This window comes from Ovis canadensis, chromosome 3 (genome assembly GCF_042477335.2).
Source record: "Ovis canadensis isolate MfBH-ARS-UI-01 breed Bighorn chromosome 3, ARS-UI_OviCan_v2, whole genome shotgun sequence".
NCBI classification, from domain to species: Eukaryota; Metazoa; Chordata; class Mammalia; order Artiodactyla; family Bovidae; genus Ovis; species Ovis canadensis.
Window position 1 is genome coordinate 57,782,862 of NC_091247.1, and position 17,869 is coordinate 57,800,730.

General features: G+C 50.5%; 1 protein-coding gene and 1 pseudogene across 3 annotated transcripts in view; one reads left to right on the top strand and one right to left on the bottom strand.

Annotated features, from left to right (window-relative positions):
• The window catches only part of ATOH8 (atonal bHLH transcription factor 8), a 41,379-nt gene extending 36,007 nt beyond the window's left edge, over positions 1–5,372 (top strand). The window contains exons 3-4 of one of the 3 annotated variants that reach the window (XR_011255645.1): positions 3,689–3,843; positions 4,335–5,372. Coding sequence is in view for 1 of the 3 variants with exons in the window: in XM_069583161.1 (XP_069439262.1) it covers positions 4,335–4,340 (6 nt within the window). In the remaining 2 variants the exon portion in view is untranslated. Of the gene's footprint in view, positions 1–3,688; positions 3,844–4,179; positions 4,238–4,334 lie in introns of those variants that run through there. The other 2 variants (XR_011255644.1, XM_069583161.1) reach the window with 2 other exon arrangements.
• A 4,438-nt stretch (positions 5,373–9,810) lies between these two features.
• On the bottom strand, positions 9,811–9,924 carry LOC138438532 (U4 spliceosomal RNA; annotated as a pseudogene).
• Positions 9,925–17,869: the final 7,945 nt, after the last annotated feature.

A 17,869-nucleotide genomic window follows, 5' to 3' on the forward strand; every position in this document is an offset into this window, starting at 1 on the left:
AAACTCCAGGAGACAGTGAAGGACAGGGAGGCCTGGCGTACTGCAGACCATAGAGTTGCAAAGAGTCAAATGTGACTGAGCAACTGAACAACGCTAATGAGAGGCAGAACCTGTATTCAAAGGGCATCTTCTTTGTTGAGGGACCATGTAGGAGGCTCCTCAGGACCACGAAACCCTTGCCCAGCCACACCCAGAGCCTTGGCTGCAGTGGAAACAACCACCCACAAAAAGTCCAGAGCTGGATGGGGTGCAAGCTGTGTTTCTCACCTGGAGCAGGATGTGGCCAGGGGTTACGTGAGAAGGAGTCTGTGGTGTGGTCGTCACAGTGGAGAGTAAGCGCAACCCTCTCCTCTGTATTTGCAATTATTCTTGCGTGTGTGCATGTGTATACACACCTATACACACACCCTTGCCTCTTCTGAAAGGATGACATAGGTAGGTTTGTCTCCTATCTTTCAGCCACAGCTGATGGGTCCATGGTAAGAAATCTGACTGAGGCTGGACCAATTGCCTACCTTCACTGGGCGTTTGGGGTGGGGATGTTGAGAGACTGGGTCAATGGGGAGACAAGCAGTAAAGAAGCAGGGCCTGGATGTGGCCGAGTGATGTGGTTGGCAGGCACCTGGAGGGAAGGGCCATAGATTGCCCCTTGAGGTTTGCAAGCTTTCCTGAGACTTTCTTCCAGGCTCCTTGAGATACCCTTTCATTGTTGTTTAGCTGCTAAGTCATGTCAGACTCTTTGGGACCCAATGGACTTTAGCCCATCAGACTTCTTTGTCCATGGAATTTCCCAGGCAAGAATACTGGAGTGGGTTGCCATTTCCTCCTCCAGGGGATCTTCCCAGCCCAAGGATCAAACTCATTGATCTCCTGCATTGGTGGGCAGATTCTTTACCACTGAACCACAGGGAAGCCCCTTGGGTAGCCTTGAATAATGGAAAGATTGGAATGAGTTTCTTCTCGCAATCCAGTCACAATCACACAATCAAAAGAAAATGCTGGGTAAATAAAACCAAACACATTTCTTGACTGCAGGATTTTTCAGAGCTTTTAATATATCCATATATACTGTGACTTTCTCCAGGGGATATTCCTGACCCAGTGATCGAACCTGGGTCTTCTGCATTGCAGGCAAACTCTTTATCAGCTGAGACACCAGGGAAGCCCATACAGTGACTTTCCAAGGTGGGGCCAAGGTCTGTGATGTTTCTAAAACTCATGGGATGTGCCTCACCTGGCTCATACTCTGCAGAACAACCCTTTGGGGAGTGCTTATCCACGTGCATGGACTTGTACTTGCCATACAGGTGAAGGAATTAAATCATAGAGAGCGAGCGTCAGCTTCCCAAAGTCACACAGCTGGTTAATTGCAGAAAAGGTCCTGGCACCTAAGACTTCCCGTTGTTCCTCCCGCCACACCCCAGTTGACATAAGACTTCCTTGGATGGATGATGTTATATGTGGGATTCCTGGTCCCAGGTGGGTGGTGGAAGGCAGGTCCAGTACAGACGCGAGGGAAAGGGTGGGGTTGAGAACTGAAGGTCAGGCCTTGGGCTGGTGGTAGCCATGGCTTCCGTGGAGTCTGAGAGCCCCAGCGATGGCTTGGGGCAGAGCCCAGCTGGGCGGCCGCGCCTTGACAGAGCAGCCAGTGGGCCGGCTCCAGCTGCCCCAGCCTCGCGCGCCTTCTCTGACCGCAGGCGGACTGAGCAAGGGAGGAACTTGGGGCCAGTCCTCGGCCGGCCCGCCCAGGCAGCCAGCGCCGGGATGACGCGGCTGTAAATCACCCCGTGGACCACAGACCCAGTGCCATCCCCACGGGTTTCCTTTCCGCTTCTTAATCCTCCTCTTCAGACTCGGTAACAAAAAGCAGATTCCTGCTGGGGCCAGCACGCTCCATGGGCTCGGAGAATGTGAGCCCGAACTCACCACATCAAGATGCTCCCTCCTCTCACTTTTCCTTTTATCCCTGTCTTAGCCTCTATTAGCCGAAGGACACTCCCTCCTCCTGGCGGGGCTCCCTCGCCCTCCCTGGACCCCACTTCCAGCCTTGCCCCAGCCTCTGCCTTGGCCGCCTGCCCATCGGCCGCCCAGGCCTGAGGCTTACCGGGGCCTGTGGTTAGCAGCCCCTCCATCCTCATGGTTTGGCTCCAGCCCGGCTCTCCAAGCCTCCCTTTCAGCAGGAGTTGCCTTCGTGTGTTAGGATAAACAGCACCGATCAGGGTTCAAATGCTGGTGCTGCCAACTCGTAGGTAGCACTTACCTCTGAGATGGGGGATGTGAGAAGGTTCCCTGGCACGTCGGAGGTGCCTGACAGCTGTTCTGTTCCAAAAATAAGTGCTTAGCTGTTTGTTCAGGGTTGTTGCAAGAAGCAAGAGAGAGGTATTTGGCACTGCTTTGCTAGGGGTTTGCGTGCCCAGTTAAGGGATGGTTGTTCTCCTGAGTGTTCTTAGGTGGACTTGGAGCCCCCGAGAGCCTCCCCACCAGCTCTGATCTCCCTCCAAAGCTAAAGCCCTGGCAGCCCCTATGACCTCTCCCCATCTCCTATCCCTTCCTATAGCAAATCCCACCCTTTGGTCAGTTTTTTCATGAGCAACACCAAGTTCAGTGGCCAGAGTGAAGCTTCTGAAGGTCAGGACTGCAAGGGACTAAAAAGATGGTCTAACCTAAGGGTTTTCCAATTTGCCCCAAAGCACCTGAGTTCTCAGAGACTTCACCAGGCTCCACATTGGAAAGAATACTGTAGACTCTGGGTCCCCTTCTCTCTGTGTCCCACATCCTCTCCTGATTCAAATAGACCGGAACCATGCTCATCTGTTTTCTGCATTAGAATTTCAAGGTCAGAATTCATTGCTATTCTGTTTCCACTAGATGAAGACACTATCATTTTATAGATAAGAACACTGAGGCCTAGATGGCGGGGGGATGGGCTGCACCTAGAGTCGGCCTCTTGGCTCCTGGTGTAGTATCTTGTCTGAAGGATGTGGGGAGAAGGAGTAAGGATGCCATTCCTGTGGGCAGGGGCAGGGCTGACTCTAACATTCCTTGGAGGTGTGACCTGGGGATTGTAGGTCACACCTGGGTGTCAGGACCAGGGGGCCCTGGGCTTCTTCTACCTGCTACACCCCCTCCCATCCCCCAAACCAACTAAATCAGCATGTGTGCCAAGTCGATTCAATCTTGTCCTATGCTCTGTGACCCCACGGACTGTAGCCCACCAAGCTCCTCTGTCCATGGAATTCTCTAGGCAAGAATACTGGAGTGGGTTGCCATGCCCTCCTCCAGGGGATATTCCCGACCCAGGGATCAAACCCGTGTCTCCTGTGTCTCCTGCATTGGCAGGCGGGTTCTTTACCACTAGCGCCACCTGAGAAGCCCAACTCAATCAGCAGTGGCTCTGAAATGCAGTGGAGGTGGGGTGGGGAGTAAGGGGACACTGTGGGCTCTTGTGGCAGCCAGTCTTGGGTCCAAATGTTGGCTCCATCCCTTACTGAACCCTTCAAGATGCAGTCCCTGCCTGAGCCATATGGGTCCTTCCTGGGGCAGCCGTGAGGGTAAGAGCAGATGCTACCAGTGAGGCACCCGGTGCAGGCTGGCCTTCTGGAGTTAGGACCAGTATGTGTGTGTGGGGTACTTCTGACCGTTGGTTGTTTCTTTTAAAAAAAAAAATTTGTTTATTTGGCTGTGCCAGGTCTCGGTTGCAGCCCATGGGACCTTTAGTTGTGGCATGTGGGATCCAGCTCCCTGATCAGGGATGGAATCTGGGCCCCTGGCGTTGGGAGCAAGGAGTCTCAGCCACTGGACCACCAGGACGTCCCTGCTGGTTGTTTCTTTTTGTTTGTTGAGGTATAGTTGATTTAAAATACTATATTATTTTCAGTTGTATAATACAGTGAATCAAAATTTTTATAGATTATATTCTATTTAAAGTTATTATAAAATATTGGCTATATTTCCTGCACCATACAATATATCCTTTTAGCTTAGCTATTTTATTTTATGTTTTGTTTGTTTCTTAGCTTTTTTGTGTGTGTGTGTTAGAGTGTGTTTGATTCGGGGGCTTCCCTGGTGGCTCAGCTGATGAAGAATCTGCCCGCAGTGCAGGAGACTGCCTCTTGTTTTAGTTCCAGGTGTGCAGCAAAGTGATTAGTTACACATACACATATACCTATTCTTTTTCAGATTCGTTTTCCATACAGCTTATTACAGAGTACTGAGTCGAGTTCCCTGTGCTCTACAGTAGGTCCTTGTTGATTATCTATTTTATATATGGTAGCGTATATGTTAATCCTGTCCTCCTAATTTATCCCTTTCCTCCCACTGGCTGTTTCTTTCAGGAGTGACTAGCCATGGGCTCGCCTGAGGATGCTGCTGTGGGCCCTCTTTCCAAGTCAAGCTTGAGGAGAAGGTGAGCTTGCCAAGTCCAGCCTCGTCTTCCTCTCTAAGATGCCACCGGATGCTCAGACCACCGCCTCTCAGGACAAGAGCTAGCCTGCCTCCCTCTCACCCTCTCCCACACCCCCACCCCCAGCTACTCTACGGTGACTTTGCACTTTGCTCTCTGCCTGCTGGGGTGGGGAGAGCAAAGCCTTCGCCTTGCCCGGGCCTGAGGCCCACCGTCCTTCTGGCTGCAGAAACTCATTGCCAAAGATTCAGCAGGGACACTGAACAAACTGGGGGTGAGAGGACCCCACGGTGAAAAGCCACACTGTGGCTTTGTGACCTTTGCTCCTCATGTTGCCCGGGTCCCATCTCAGGCCAAAGACGAATCAACATTTCCGCTAGGAACTCATGGAAGAGGTGGACGTTTGGTGACTTCAGACTTGATCTGGAACTGTCTTTCTCCACTGGGCCCTGAGCTGGCTGGACCTAAGATAAACCTTCTAGGGATTGTGAGAGGGAGGCTGGGGGTGCCTGTGGGGAGTGGGATCTGAGATCCCGGCCCTCTCTCCCTCCCACTGGCTGCCCAGGCCTCTGACCTTGATTTTCCATGTTCCCTGGGTCCAGGCTCCTTCTTGGGCCCTCAGCATCATGAGAAGTGAGTGTGTAGGGGGAGCAGCACCTGTACCCCACCCCTGGGACCTGCCTCGAGGTGACCTGCCCCCAGCTGGCCTGGCCAGCACTCCTTGCCAGGGGCCCACCCTCCTGACAGAACACACAAGATGGTGCCCTGCCTGGAGCCCAGTGGTCTGTGACGGCTGTGCAGGGGGCAGAGGGGAGAAAGGGACCAGGGGAATGGGCCAGTAATGTGGGGAGGAAGGCATGTTCAAAGCCAAGGCCTGTTCTTTCCTTGTGCTCACAAGGCCAAAGCTGTTCACATCTGTGCTCAACCATCTGCTTCAAATTGAAGTAAAAGCCCCAATGTGTAAAGAAAACACTTGCTTGTGTTGATGGACTCTGTGGGTGACCAGGACTTTGGCTGGTCAGTCAGAGGGAGGAGAGAGGTTGAGAGTCCTTCAGAAATAAACAGTATGTGAATGAGTGTGTATGTGTGTGTGTGTGCATATGTGTAACGGGGTGGGGTGGGGCTTTCGTCATGGCCTTGGCCTAGACCAGTGACCAGGAGGCCAGGTCAGGGACACGTGAGGAGCTTTCTCTGCTTGTACCTCATTTACTCCATACAGTGAGTTTATAAGGTGGAGACTGAATTTTTTATCCTGTTGTACAGACAAGGAACCTGAATACAGAAGGAGACAGGGCAGGTCAGTGACAAAGCCAGGTCTCACACGGTGGCCTCACTCCAAAGCCTGGGCTCTTAACACCTTTCCAGCCCTGTAAGCCAGTTCCTGCCCAAGGTCTTGGCGTGGCTTTGTCCCATCCATGTGCTGCAGTGGGCCTTGAATGGGACAGTAACAGCCCAGCAGGGGTGGTTGGGTTGTGGTTTAGTCGCTCAGACGTGTCCAGTTCTTGTGACCCCATGGGCTCTAGCTCACCAGGCTCCTCTCCCCATGGAACTGCTCCTCTCTCTCTTGCTCCTCTCTCCAGGCAAGAATACTGGAGTGGGTTGCCATTTCCTTCTCCCGGGAACTTCCCAACTCAGGGATCGAACTCCGGTCTCCTGTGCTGCAGGTGGTCTCCCGCATTGCAGGTGGATTGGATTCTTTACCAGCTGAGTCACCAGGGCAGCCCTCGTGGGGGTGGGGGAGGCGTAATAAGAAAAGAACTCTGGAAGGAATGTCAGGGTGGAGGGCTGTAGGAGGGGCAGAGGTCTTGAAGGATGAATAGGAGTTTTCTGAGCAGAGAAATGGAAGAAGAACTTTCTATGCAGAGAAGTCTTCAGCCCTCAGAAGAGATTAGAATCACCTAAGGAGGTTATTAAATATTGACATAAAGTGTTAATGCCAAAGTTCCATCTTCAGAAATTCTGCTATATTGGTCTGGGCACTTGGGACTTTTAAAAGCTCCCCAAGTGATTCCAACATGCAGGCAAGGTTGAGAGTTACTGGATTAAGTGGGGTTAGATCACTGACAAAAAAAGTGATTTAGAATCGCTGATGTGGAATACAGGCTGTGCTAAAAGTGTGGACGTATATGTGTGTGTGTGTGTGTGTGTACAAATAGACGAGCAAATAATTGTGATACCATCAGATGACTGTATGAATGTATACACACATATGAGTGACAAGAAGTTCCACCTTTTTCTTTTCTAGCTTCTCTCCCAATATAGCAGCTTTGATTCTTTTGCGCGCGCACACACACACACACACACACACACTCCTTCTTGAACGCACATGTATGCCCAGATATCCACCGTGTACATCCCCAGGGAAGAAAAATCCATTTCCCATGGATTCACATCTCATTGGCAGCCTTCTCGCAGTATGTGTAAATGACCGTGCGAGAAGACCCTCACCAAAATAAAAGTGATAAAGAGCCGCCTTCCTGGAGCCTTGAGAGCACTTGTCCTGTTTCAGCTAAGAGTGTGGTCACAGGGCCCCTGCAGATTCATTTACACACATACCCTCCGTGCTCCGTCGTTTGCTCTGGGTCCTGGCTCCACACACCAAGGGTGGCTCGGTCACGGAGGGCTTGTACCCAGGTAGGAGGCCATGTGTGTACGCACCATGTCCACGTGTGTACCTCTGGTTCATGATTGGTTCCTGCAGCACGCGTGCTTCTTGCTCTCCAAAGGGCAAAACCACAAAGAAGAGCTCTGGAAGTCGGAGGTTCCCCCCAAGCTCAAGGCTGAGCGTCATCAGGCTCTTCAAAAACAACAGGCTGCGTGCTCCTTCTTGGTTCCGACTTCAGGCGGTCCCAGAAGAGAGGTGTAAGTTCTGGGGAAGGGTTCCACAAGTCCCCGGGCCACTTTCTGGGGTCATAGCATGGCCAGGGCCCCTGTGGATTCCATCTCCCCACACCGTCCTTCCTCCCATCCCCATGGCCCACCACGTGGTCCTGGACCTCCCCAAATCCCTGTCACTTTATGTCCCATTTCTTTTCCTGATTAATCCTCCCACTCATCTCCCCTTCCTCACAAGTCAGTGAGATGCAAGAGCTAGTAAGTCCCAGGGGCAGGGAACTGGGTAGCAGAGCTATGAGCAGGGACTGCCTAGGGAGCAAAGGTGCAGACAGGGCTGCTTTGTGCCCAAGATACGGGGCAGAGAGTTGGGTACTGCTAACTGGGCTGAGCTGGGGCTGTACTGGGGCTTCCCTGGTGGCTCAGACAGTAAAGAATCTGCCTCCAATGCGACAGACCTGCATTTGATCCCTGGATCAGGCAGATCCCCTGGAGAATGGAGTGGCAACCCACTCTGGTATTTTTGCTCAGAGAATCCCATGGACAGAGAAGCCTGGTAGGATATATTCCATGGGGTCACAAAGAGTGACTTTGTGTCCACTCAGTCAGACACAACTGAGTGGCTAACACACAACAACACGATGACGGCTGTACTGGGTGGGGTAGGGTCAGTCGGGGGCCCACTAGGGAGCTAGAGCAAGGGTTACACTTGCCTCCCACCTTGCACTTGGCTTCCCGAGCTACAAAGTGGCTATTGCCAGCAGCCCAAGTGACAAATAACCTAGCCCTCTGGAAGCAAGACTCTGATGTTTCCAAGTGTGTCTTTCAGCAGATTCATGTAGCCACTCTCCTTACTCTCTGCCACCTGCAGGGATGCTTGCTGTTTTCAGGCTCTAGGAGGACAGGGAGGCTGGAGGGGGCCCCACCTGAGCGAGGTGGGGAGGGGCGGGAGCGGCTGGCTTTGCCCTTTGCCCCCAGGATCCTACCTTCTCACAGTCTCCTCTGGCCTCCTGGACCCCAGACAAGCTGTGTCTGCCTCCCTGAAGCCAGGGACCCCAGGAAACCTGGCTTAATAAATAACGACTTTGTTTTGCAAATATTTGGGCACGTGTCTAATCTCCAAATGACACTGTGAATTCCTAGAGGGCAGAGATTAGGTCAGTCACATCTCCAAATCCTTGAAAAGGCTTTGTACAATGTGTATATCGGTTTCTTTGTTGAATGAATGGATAAAATATGAAAAATATGGTAATTCACGCATTTATTTTCTTCCTCCCACAAATAACTACCAAGCAGCTAATTTGTTAAGACCGGAGAGAACAGGGCGCAGGCCTTTACCAAGGACTCAAAGAAGCTCAGGAAGCTTCCCTGGTGGCTCAGATGGTAAGGAATCTGCTGCAGTGCAGGAGACCCCGGTTCAATCCCTAGGTTGGCCCTGGAGAAGGAAATGGCAACACATTGCACTATTCTCGCCTGGGAAATTCCATGGACAGAGGAGCCTAGCGGGCTACAGTCCATGGAGTAGCAAAGAGCAGGACTCGACTGATCGACTAACACTTTCACTTTTAAAGAGGCTCAAAGGGAGAAGCTCCAGAGCAGAGGGGAGCCTAGGCTTGAGGCTTTTTACTCTTTCTGTGGCTGAGGCTTTGCGCACTCCTGCGAAGAGGAGAGCTTCATAGCACTGTGCCTGGTCTGCAGGAGGGGCTAAATAAACGTTTATCAAGGTGTGTGGATGAATGAATTAATGCAGCCCCACCCCCACACCCCTCCTCAGATATCACTAATCAACTGTGGCTCTTTGTCTGGTGGTGGAGGGGGGGTGGTCTGAAGCTGTCCGAGTTCAAGACAGTGCTCCAGGCAGTCACTATTAATCCATTGAAGAGATGTGCTTTCTTGATCATCCCAGTCTTAGGGCCATTCTGGGGTAAACTATGGGTGGGAATCCCTCAGGCCAGCCTCCTGGGGTACCATTGGGATGACATGATGGAGGATATGTTAGGAGGTTGCCTTGCTTATGTCCACGGGGCTATGTGGCCACTCCATGACTGGCCTCCTGTCTCTGATCTGTTCCTTGCTGACCCTTACTCCACTACTGCTAACTGGAGGTGTTGCTAAAGTTCCTCCCCTGGGCCCGTCACCTCTAGGCAAAGTCCAGTCTCCTTAGCGGCCCATAGGACTTGTCACAGATGGTCCCATCCCCTCCTCCAGTAACTCCAGTGTCTCCCTAGACTCAGTGACACCTAGTTTGGTCATCTGGGGATGTGGCTGAATCCCATCCCCAGGTGTTAACAGCCCCTCTTTCACAGCCATGCCTCAGTGCCCTTTCTTCTGGCTGCCCCCAAAACACGATTCTTTCTGGACACTGCTGTTTACTGCTGTGGAAACTGTTCCTTTTTGTTTGTTTGTTTTGGCCGTACCTTGCAGCATGCAGGAACTTAGTTCCCCAACCACGGATTGAACTCACGCTTCCTGAAGTGGAAATGCAGTTTTAACCACTGAACAGCTGGGGAAGTCCCAGAGACAGTGCCTTTTTAATCTAACTTTCTTCTGTATCTAATCCATCAAGACCCCTGATTCTCCAGAGGGAAGTCTAATTCTCTCAACTCCAGAACCTGGGAAAAGTTTTCAATTAGCAATAATCGCGCCTCGGATAAACCTCATTGGCTACGATACTGCCACTGCGCAAAGCTCAACTCCAGAACCTGGGCAGACAGAGAGGCCCTGCTTAACCCAACAGCAATGGCCTGGGTTCACGTCCCCCCATCCTAAGGCTCATCTTTTCCTGTTCATATGTAAATCAGAATACTGCTTTGCTCCATCTATATTGGGAAGCCCATTATTGCTCCAGATCTCTGAGGATTCTCAAAGGGGCTTACATCCCCATGGTTATCTCTTGAGAGTTGATAGTTATTTTTGTTAGTTGCCCCGTTGTGTCCGACTCTTTGTGACCCCCACGGATTGTAGCCTGCCAGGCTCCTCTGTCTGTGGAATTCTCCAGGCAAGAATACTGGAGTGGGTAGCCATGTCCTTCTCCAGGGGATCTTCCCAGGGATCGAACCCAGGTCTCCTGCATTGCAGGCAGATTCTTTACCAACTGAGCCACTAGGGAAACCCGTGGTTCTGTCTCTCCAATCTAATTCTCTCTCTCTCAATCGCTTCCTGTGGCTGATCCCTTCTGTCTACTCTGCTTCAGTTTAAGGAACACAGGCACTTTCCCTTGATCTCCCCAAAACATCACTCACACAAGGCAGTTGTGTATAGAGGAATTATTAATATTTTTCTCTTTCTCCTGATGATTTTTTAAAAAATGTTTACACTCCCAGAAAACCAAACAAGACCTTGCCTATTTCTCCCCAATTTCTTTAGCTGATTGCGTGTATTTTTGACAGGTTCATCATGTTTCCAGCAGTTATAAATATTTTCCCCTCTGGCTTCTCTCTCTGACACCACATTTCTGCTCTGTGACTCACTGAAGTTGTCCCACAACTGGGGCTTGAATCCAGTCTTTTTTCTTCAATTTAACATCTCCCTACCCGACCCCAGGTCACCACCAAATCCCAGCCTGAAAACAGGAGACTATAAAATACGATGCCCAGTGGAAAGGTCATAAGCAAATACGACAGCTGGCTGGGCCTCTCACCCACACTCAGCTGAGCAGGCATCCAGGTCTTGCCTCTGGGAGAAGAGATGCAGGGCCTAGACCAGCCACATTCCTCTCCCTAGGCTCTCCTATAACCGAGGCTTGTCCAGAGGCAGCTGACTGGCAACACTGTGGGGAGGAAGGGACAGGACAGAGCCTGCCCCTGCCCCAAGAGGCAAGTGGAGCCCTGAATTTAGCCGGGTGCCAAGGCTATACCCCAAACCACCTTCAAAGACATCTGGTCCACAGACAACATGCATTCCTCCTCTGGGATTTCATTTCCACCACCAGAAGTTTCTAGAATTTTCCTCTTGCATGCACACATATGCATGTAACTCACCCCCCCCCCTTTTTTTTTTAAGTTTAAATAAAGAACTTAAAATCCTTCCAAGTCCCAGGAAATAAATCACCGTTTTTGAAGAAAATAGAAGAAAGTTTGGTACACATTGGGATAGCTATGTTGACCTTTATTTTCTAAATAAAAATCAGGGTAAGGGGTTTAACAAAAATTTTAGTGCCTCTTCCAGGTGTGAGAGGCAGCCAAGGAAGTCAAATGCTGTAATGTGGGTCAGCCCCAAGATGAACAGGACTAGGATTTTTAAGAACAAAGAGTTCAGTGATCCTCTCCACTGGGAACTGTAGCTAATATTTTGCCATCATAAAGGCTCTGAAAAGTCCTGTGAGGTCCCATCAAAAATTTTTTTGGCTCTACTGAGTCTTTGGTGCTGTGCAGGCTTTTGCAGCGAGTGGGGGCTACTCTTCAGTTGTGCGTGGGCATCTCATTGTGGTGGCTTCTCTTGTTGGGAGCACGGGTTCTAGGGCACGCAGGCTTCAGTAGTTTCAGCGTGTGGGCTCAGTAGTTGTAGCTCCCAGGCTTGGTAGTTGTGGCCCATCGGCTTAGTTGCTCTGTGGCATGTGGGATCTTCCTGGACCAGGGATCAAACACATGTCTCTGTTGGCAGGTGAATTCTTTACCACTGAGCCACCAGGGAGTCCTAAGTTTATTTTTATCGAATGAAATATTCTTTAAATTCTATAGCACATTACAATTTTCACAAATTTTACATACATGATTTCATATAATCCCATAAGAACCCGTTAAAAAATTCAATTTAATTTTTATTTAAAAATAAATAAAAATTTAAGTTTAAAAGGTTTTTAATTTAAAAGTTTAATCCCCAACCCCTATATTACCCTTCCATTTATTTGTTTTTTTTTTTTCTTTTTTGGCGCCTGCATTTAAATTTGAGAACTCAATGTCTCCCAAACTTGTTTGAGCACTACATTAAAAAAAAAAAAATTATTGCCATAAAATATGTATAACATTTATCATTTAAATCATTTGAAGTGCCCTAAATAAGATATGATGTTGTGAAACTGTAACCACTAACTGTATTGCAGATTTTTTCATCATCCCTAAGGAAAACTCTGTACCCATTAAATAATAACTTCCCTCTTCCCACCTCCTCCAACCCCCACCCCTCGTAACTTCTATCCTACTTTCTATCTCTATAAATTTGCCTATTCCAGGTACCTCATTTAAGTGGAATACAATATTTGTCCTTTCTGGTTGGGCCTATTTCAATAAACATAATTTTTCAAAGTCTGTCCATATTGGGAATTCCCTAGTAGTCCAATGGCTGAGACTGCTCTTGCTCTCAATGCAGGGGACCCGGGTTTGATCCCTGATTAAGGAATTAGACCCCGCATGCCACAGTGAAGATCAAAGATCTTACATGTTACATCTAAGACCTGGTGCAGTCAAATAAATAAAAATAAATATTTAAAAACAGATCTACCCATTTTGAGCATGTTCCTATTTATGGCTGTATAATGTTCCACTGTACATGTATTTGTTTCTCCGTTCATCTGCTGATAGAGTACATTTATTCTTTATTTCATTCCCCTCTCACGGGACGAGCTTCCCCCTGCTCTGCCCCCAGTGGCTCAGTGGTAAAGAACCTGCCTTCCATGCAGGAGACACGGGAGATGCAGGTTCAATCCTTGGATTGAGAAGATCCCCTGGAGAAGGAAATGGCAACCCACTCCAGTGTTCTTGCCTGGGAAATCCCATGAACAGAGGAGCCTGGCGGGCTACTGCCCATGGGTTCACAAAGCACTGGACACGACTGATCACTCACACATGCATCTCACTGGGCACCACTGGCAGGGCAAGGTCCATGGAACGCAATCTGGGGACTGCTGGGATCAGGGCCACTAGAATGTTCGGCTTTTGGGTGAGCTAGAATTTGTTTATGCATGTGGTTGCCCCAGGCACTGCCAGAGGGTCTCTGACCAGCTGAGTCTCCAAACTGAAGGCAGAGGCTGCAGCCATGAGAGGACTTAGGAGAGGGGGCTCAGCCGTCAGGGCTCAGCGGGGTACACACTGGAGAGCCTTGTTCTCCAGCCCTCACAGGACGGCAGAGGGGGTGCTGTGGGGACCTGCTGGGATGACTGACAGCTCCGTGCTGGTGACATCTGTCAGGGCGGCCTCCCTTGGCTTTGATGGCAGGACTGGATCGGAGCCAAGCTTGAGGGGAGCAGTTGCCTGAGAGGCCCCAGCCCCCTGTTGGTAGCCTCATAGGTGCACCCTGTCCCGCTCCTCAGGGAGCTTGGACGGACTGTTCCGAACCACTGCCCCTCCCATCAGCACTTCCCACAGGCAGACCTGCTGGGCTCAACTGCCCTTTCCAGTGGGCTTTCTCCTGCGCTCTCCTCTCCCAAGCTCAGGGATGTGGGAAAAGCAAGTGAGGAACCACCCAGAACCAAGTGCCCTGTGACTGAGGGAGAACACGGCCATCTGGGAACCCAGAGGCCTGGGGTCAAGCTTGGCCAGACCCTCAGCTCCCTGAGTGACCCATCTTGAGTACAAGTAGACAGTGGCTCTGTGACCTCCAAGGTTGCTCGTAGCCCATTTCCAACTTGGGCCCCAAACTGCCTGCATGCCTGAGTTCAAGGCTCAGATTACAGCCCACACGGGCTTTCCCACCACATGGAGCCTGAGATCTTGCCTCCTTCTTGCTAGAAAAGCGTTATTTCTCCTCCTGAGGGATTCTTTTGAACCAGGGAATAACTGGAAGGAGCCGATAGCTTCCAGGGTCGTTAATCAAAACAGACACCAACAGAGCATCTTTAGAGAAATTACAAATAAGTGAGTGGCTGTCCTTCTGATCCGAGGAGAGGTCACCTCCCCTGACTCTTGACCTGCCCCTCAGCGAAAGATCCTTTCGCCTTTATCCAGATTCCACATGCCTTGCCTTGGGCCTGTTGGGACACCTCCTTGTCAGCAAGATGGTTGGAGAGACAAGCTCCTCGTGGCTCTGTGGCTTGTCTCTCCAACCATCTTGCTGGCTCGACTGTGGGCTCCTGGAAGGCAGAGAATAGGTCAGTCTGTCACCACATTGCAGGACAGTCCTAGGCCCTGAGGCCTCAATGTACAGCCTGGGTTGGGAGGGCTCTTGGGGTCTCTTTGCCCTGGTGAGGAGCCAAGCGGTGAGCCCCAGGGGCCCTGTCCATTCCACTCCAGCCCAGGATGTCTGGCAGAGCCCTGCAGAGATGCAGGCCAGGGAGGAAGTCTTAACACGGTGAGAATTCTTAGCAGGAAATGAATAATGAGTGGGAGCCGGATGGAACCCACAGGGAAGGGAACTCCGGCAGTAAACTGAGGTTCTGAGTTTGGTTCAGAGGGTTTAAGTGAAGTGGTCACACGCACAGGCCAAGGTGTGGGCTTTCCGTTCCTCCCAGGGCCTGTGTGCCGCTTCCTCCAGGTCCTGGGCCCACTGAGACTCACCCTCTCAGACCTCGAGGCCCCTCCGCACGATCAGAAGCCCACTCTGCAGGGAGCCAGGCCGCTCTCTCCAGTCAGAGCCCACTGGCTTCCGGTGTCTCCTGCTTCCGCTCCCCAGCCTGGTTTCCGCAGTCCATGGATTCAGGAGGCAGCACCATTTCCCAGGCTCCCCCTCGGCTCGTACAGGTGCCAGGGGTCCTGAGGCTGGCTCTCAGCCCTGCTGCTCACTGGCTGCTTGACCCATGGCAAACACCTCCCACTCTCTGAGCCTCAGTTCCTCCATTTGTAAAATACGTGGTTCACGGACATGATGACTGTAGGCCTCTTCCAGTTAGATAATTCTCTGTCCAGAAAATGTCACTCAGCCCCAGGGTGAGCTGAAAATCTGTTTCATTTCTATTTGAAATTCACCATTTTTAGCCTGCCCTGTCCCTCCAGGCATCACCCACAGCAGGAAGGAAGAGGAATTTCATAGCATCTGCTTTTCTCACTCAGGACAGACCTCCGCTGGCCTCTCCCCAGCAATCCCTGTTCCCCCTCCCCACCCTCACCACCCGGCTCCTCACAGGGCTGTGGCCTTCCTCTGGCCCGGCCCTCATCGGGGACTCATTTCCTCCTCCCGGCCTTAGCACTTTTCCGAGGAGCCAACACCAGTCCCAACGTCCTGGAAGTTTCCTCAGAGGCAGGACTGAGATCAGGCCCCACCCGGCAGCTTGGCAAGCTCTGACTTGCTGTTGATGGGACTTAATTAACACAGGGATCCGCTTTCCTCCCGGCCGCCCAGCCCTGGGTGAGAGGCGGCCTCCTTGGAGCTCAAGGACACAGGGCCCTCCATTGTTCTCCGGAGACAGCCAGCTGTCCCATGCAACGGCTTGTCGGGCTCATCAGCTGCTGTCCTCCGGGTTCTCCTTGCTCTCGCGGTTCTTTCCACTTCCCTGCCCGAGGGGCTTGTACAGGTGCCCACCCTCCATGACAGAAGTCCTCTGCCAGGGTTGGGCCAGCTCATCTCCTTCAGGATGTTGGTCCTTAGTTCTCATCAGACTTTGTCTGTCAGCCAGCACACTGGACACAGCCCATCCCTCCTCCCCGTGAAACGCAGCCCGGTCTCCCTGGGTTGCCTCTGGCTACTCCTCCTTAGCCTCCTTTGCTGTTTGGGATGCCCTGGGGTCTGGTCCTCAGTTCCTGCTATCTCCCTGCCTCCCGCCTTCAAGACTGCATGACCTTTGTATGTTGTTGACTTCCTAATGCTTGTCTGCATCCCCGAGATGGCAAGATCACACTCAGAGTGAAGCCAGGTCCTTGCAGTGACCTCCAACGGGCCCATCTGCCCCATTACCTCCCTGACTTCACTGCTTCTCGGACACAACGGACCCTGTTTGTCCCTTGGCCTTGGCATCAGCTGTTTCCTTACCAGGAATGCTCCACTCCTAAATATCCCCATGACTTGTTTCCTCCCCTTCTTCAGTACTTTGATCAAATGCCACCTTCTCAGTGAGGCCTTCCCTGATTGTTCTATTTCAAAGTGAAATAGAACCCTTCCCCAACCCCCCGCACACTCTACTTCCCCTGGCATTTTCTCCGTCTTTCTTCCCTGTTCTGTTTTGCTCCATGCTACATCTTTTAAGTGTATCTGGGGGGTTTTGGTTTCCTTTGTTTTTTATTATCTCCTCCCTCTGAAAGGTAAACTCCACAGAATCAGGAATGTATTTTTGTTTTAGTCACTGTATTCCTGGTGCCTGGCACATAGTAGTTAGTCAACAAATGTTCATTGAATAAATGAGTGGGTATTTCATTAGATGCCCTTGTAAGCATGTCTTCATGTTCTGTGTTTGGGGTTTTTTTTTAAAACTATTATAGAGAAGATCCTGGAACTAGGGTTGTTTTGACAAATGTGCACACAGAGTATCTTTAATTTTCATAAACAACTCTAGATTACTTTCCCAAGAGGCTATAGTAGTTTAAGCCCATTGCCCCGCCTGTGCTGTATGCTTTTACACTTGACTTCATGCCAGTATTCTGGGGGAGGTGAAAATCACCTCATTGTTTTAATTTTCATTTTCCTGACTGATTAGAGAAGAACATCCTTCTTAATTATTTACTTGTGAATTTTCTTGTTTATAAACTTTGCTGTTGTTTTTTTTGTTGTTGTTGAGTGGGGGAGATTTACCTTTTCTAATGAGTTTGCAGAAGGAACCCTCATTTCTTAAAAGAAAATCCCATACAATTCTGATACTTAGGGAAGTGTTGGAGCAATTGTTCTAGAGTGACCATCCTCCTGGTTTGCCACTCCCTGACACACAGCACAGTTCCCCTGTGCAGTTTGGAATTAAAGATGTTTTAACGTTTTTTTTCCTTGTTGATTTTTTTTGTCTCTTCTACAATGTACTTGTGTTAGTTTTTAAAAAGATATTAAAAAAGGATCATAGAAAAATCCTTGTGTTGTAATGCCAAGTGGAAAAAACATTTACAATTAGAATGCACTTTTGACGACAGCTGCATAAAAAGGCTCTCTGTATATAGAAACTCTAGCAGTGAATCAGCCAAAGTGAAAAGGGTGGGATTATGAATGATTTTTCTCTACTATGGGAGACAGGCAAGTGAAGGGAAATGGGGTGGTAGTGACTCCCTAGCGGGGAAGAATAAGCTGTTGAAATCATGGCACTTGGTTTACAGCACTCTGCCCTGGGCCTTGGGAGACATCACTAATCATTGCTTTAGTGGTTCCTCCCAAGCCCAGACTCAGCCTTAGAACCTTTCTCAATGCAAGAGTCCAGGGAGGGACTAGTCATAGATCAGAGCTTGCAGGCAGATTAAACCCGCTTGCCCATCCTTGTCCAGTGCCGTCAGCATCAGCCCTGCAAAGGCGCTCCTGCTGGGGCAGTAACATGCTCCCCCATGTCCTCCTGGTTCCGTCATGGCTGCAGTCTGGTTGGCTGTACCTCTCCAAAAATGCCCTGAAAGAGGTTCCTGGGGTCTTTACAGTTTGCATTGGTTTTCAACCCATCACTGATATCAAGCACCACTTTCTGAAATCTCTTTTCCTCCTGTTCCCTTGGACTCATTGGAACTGCGAGCACTGTCCTCAGCATGGACACTTAGAGGCTTTGCCCACACCCTGGCACATCCCTTGGGCACCACACCTTGGTTGTTCCCACTTTTGAACTGACTCTCTGTTCTGACTTCTGTTCTAATGGCATGCCCCCACCCC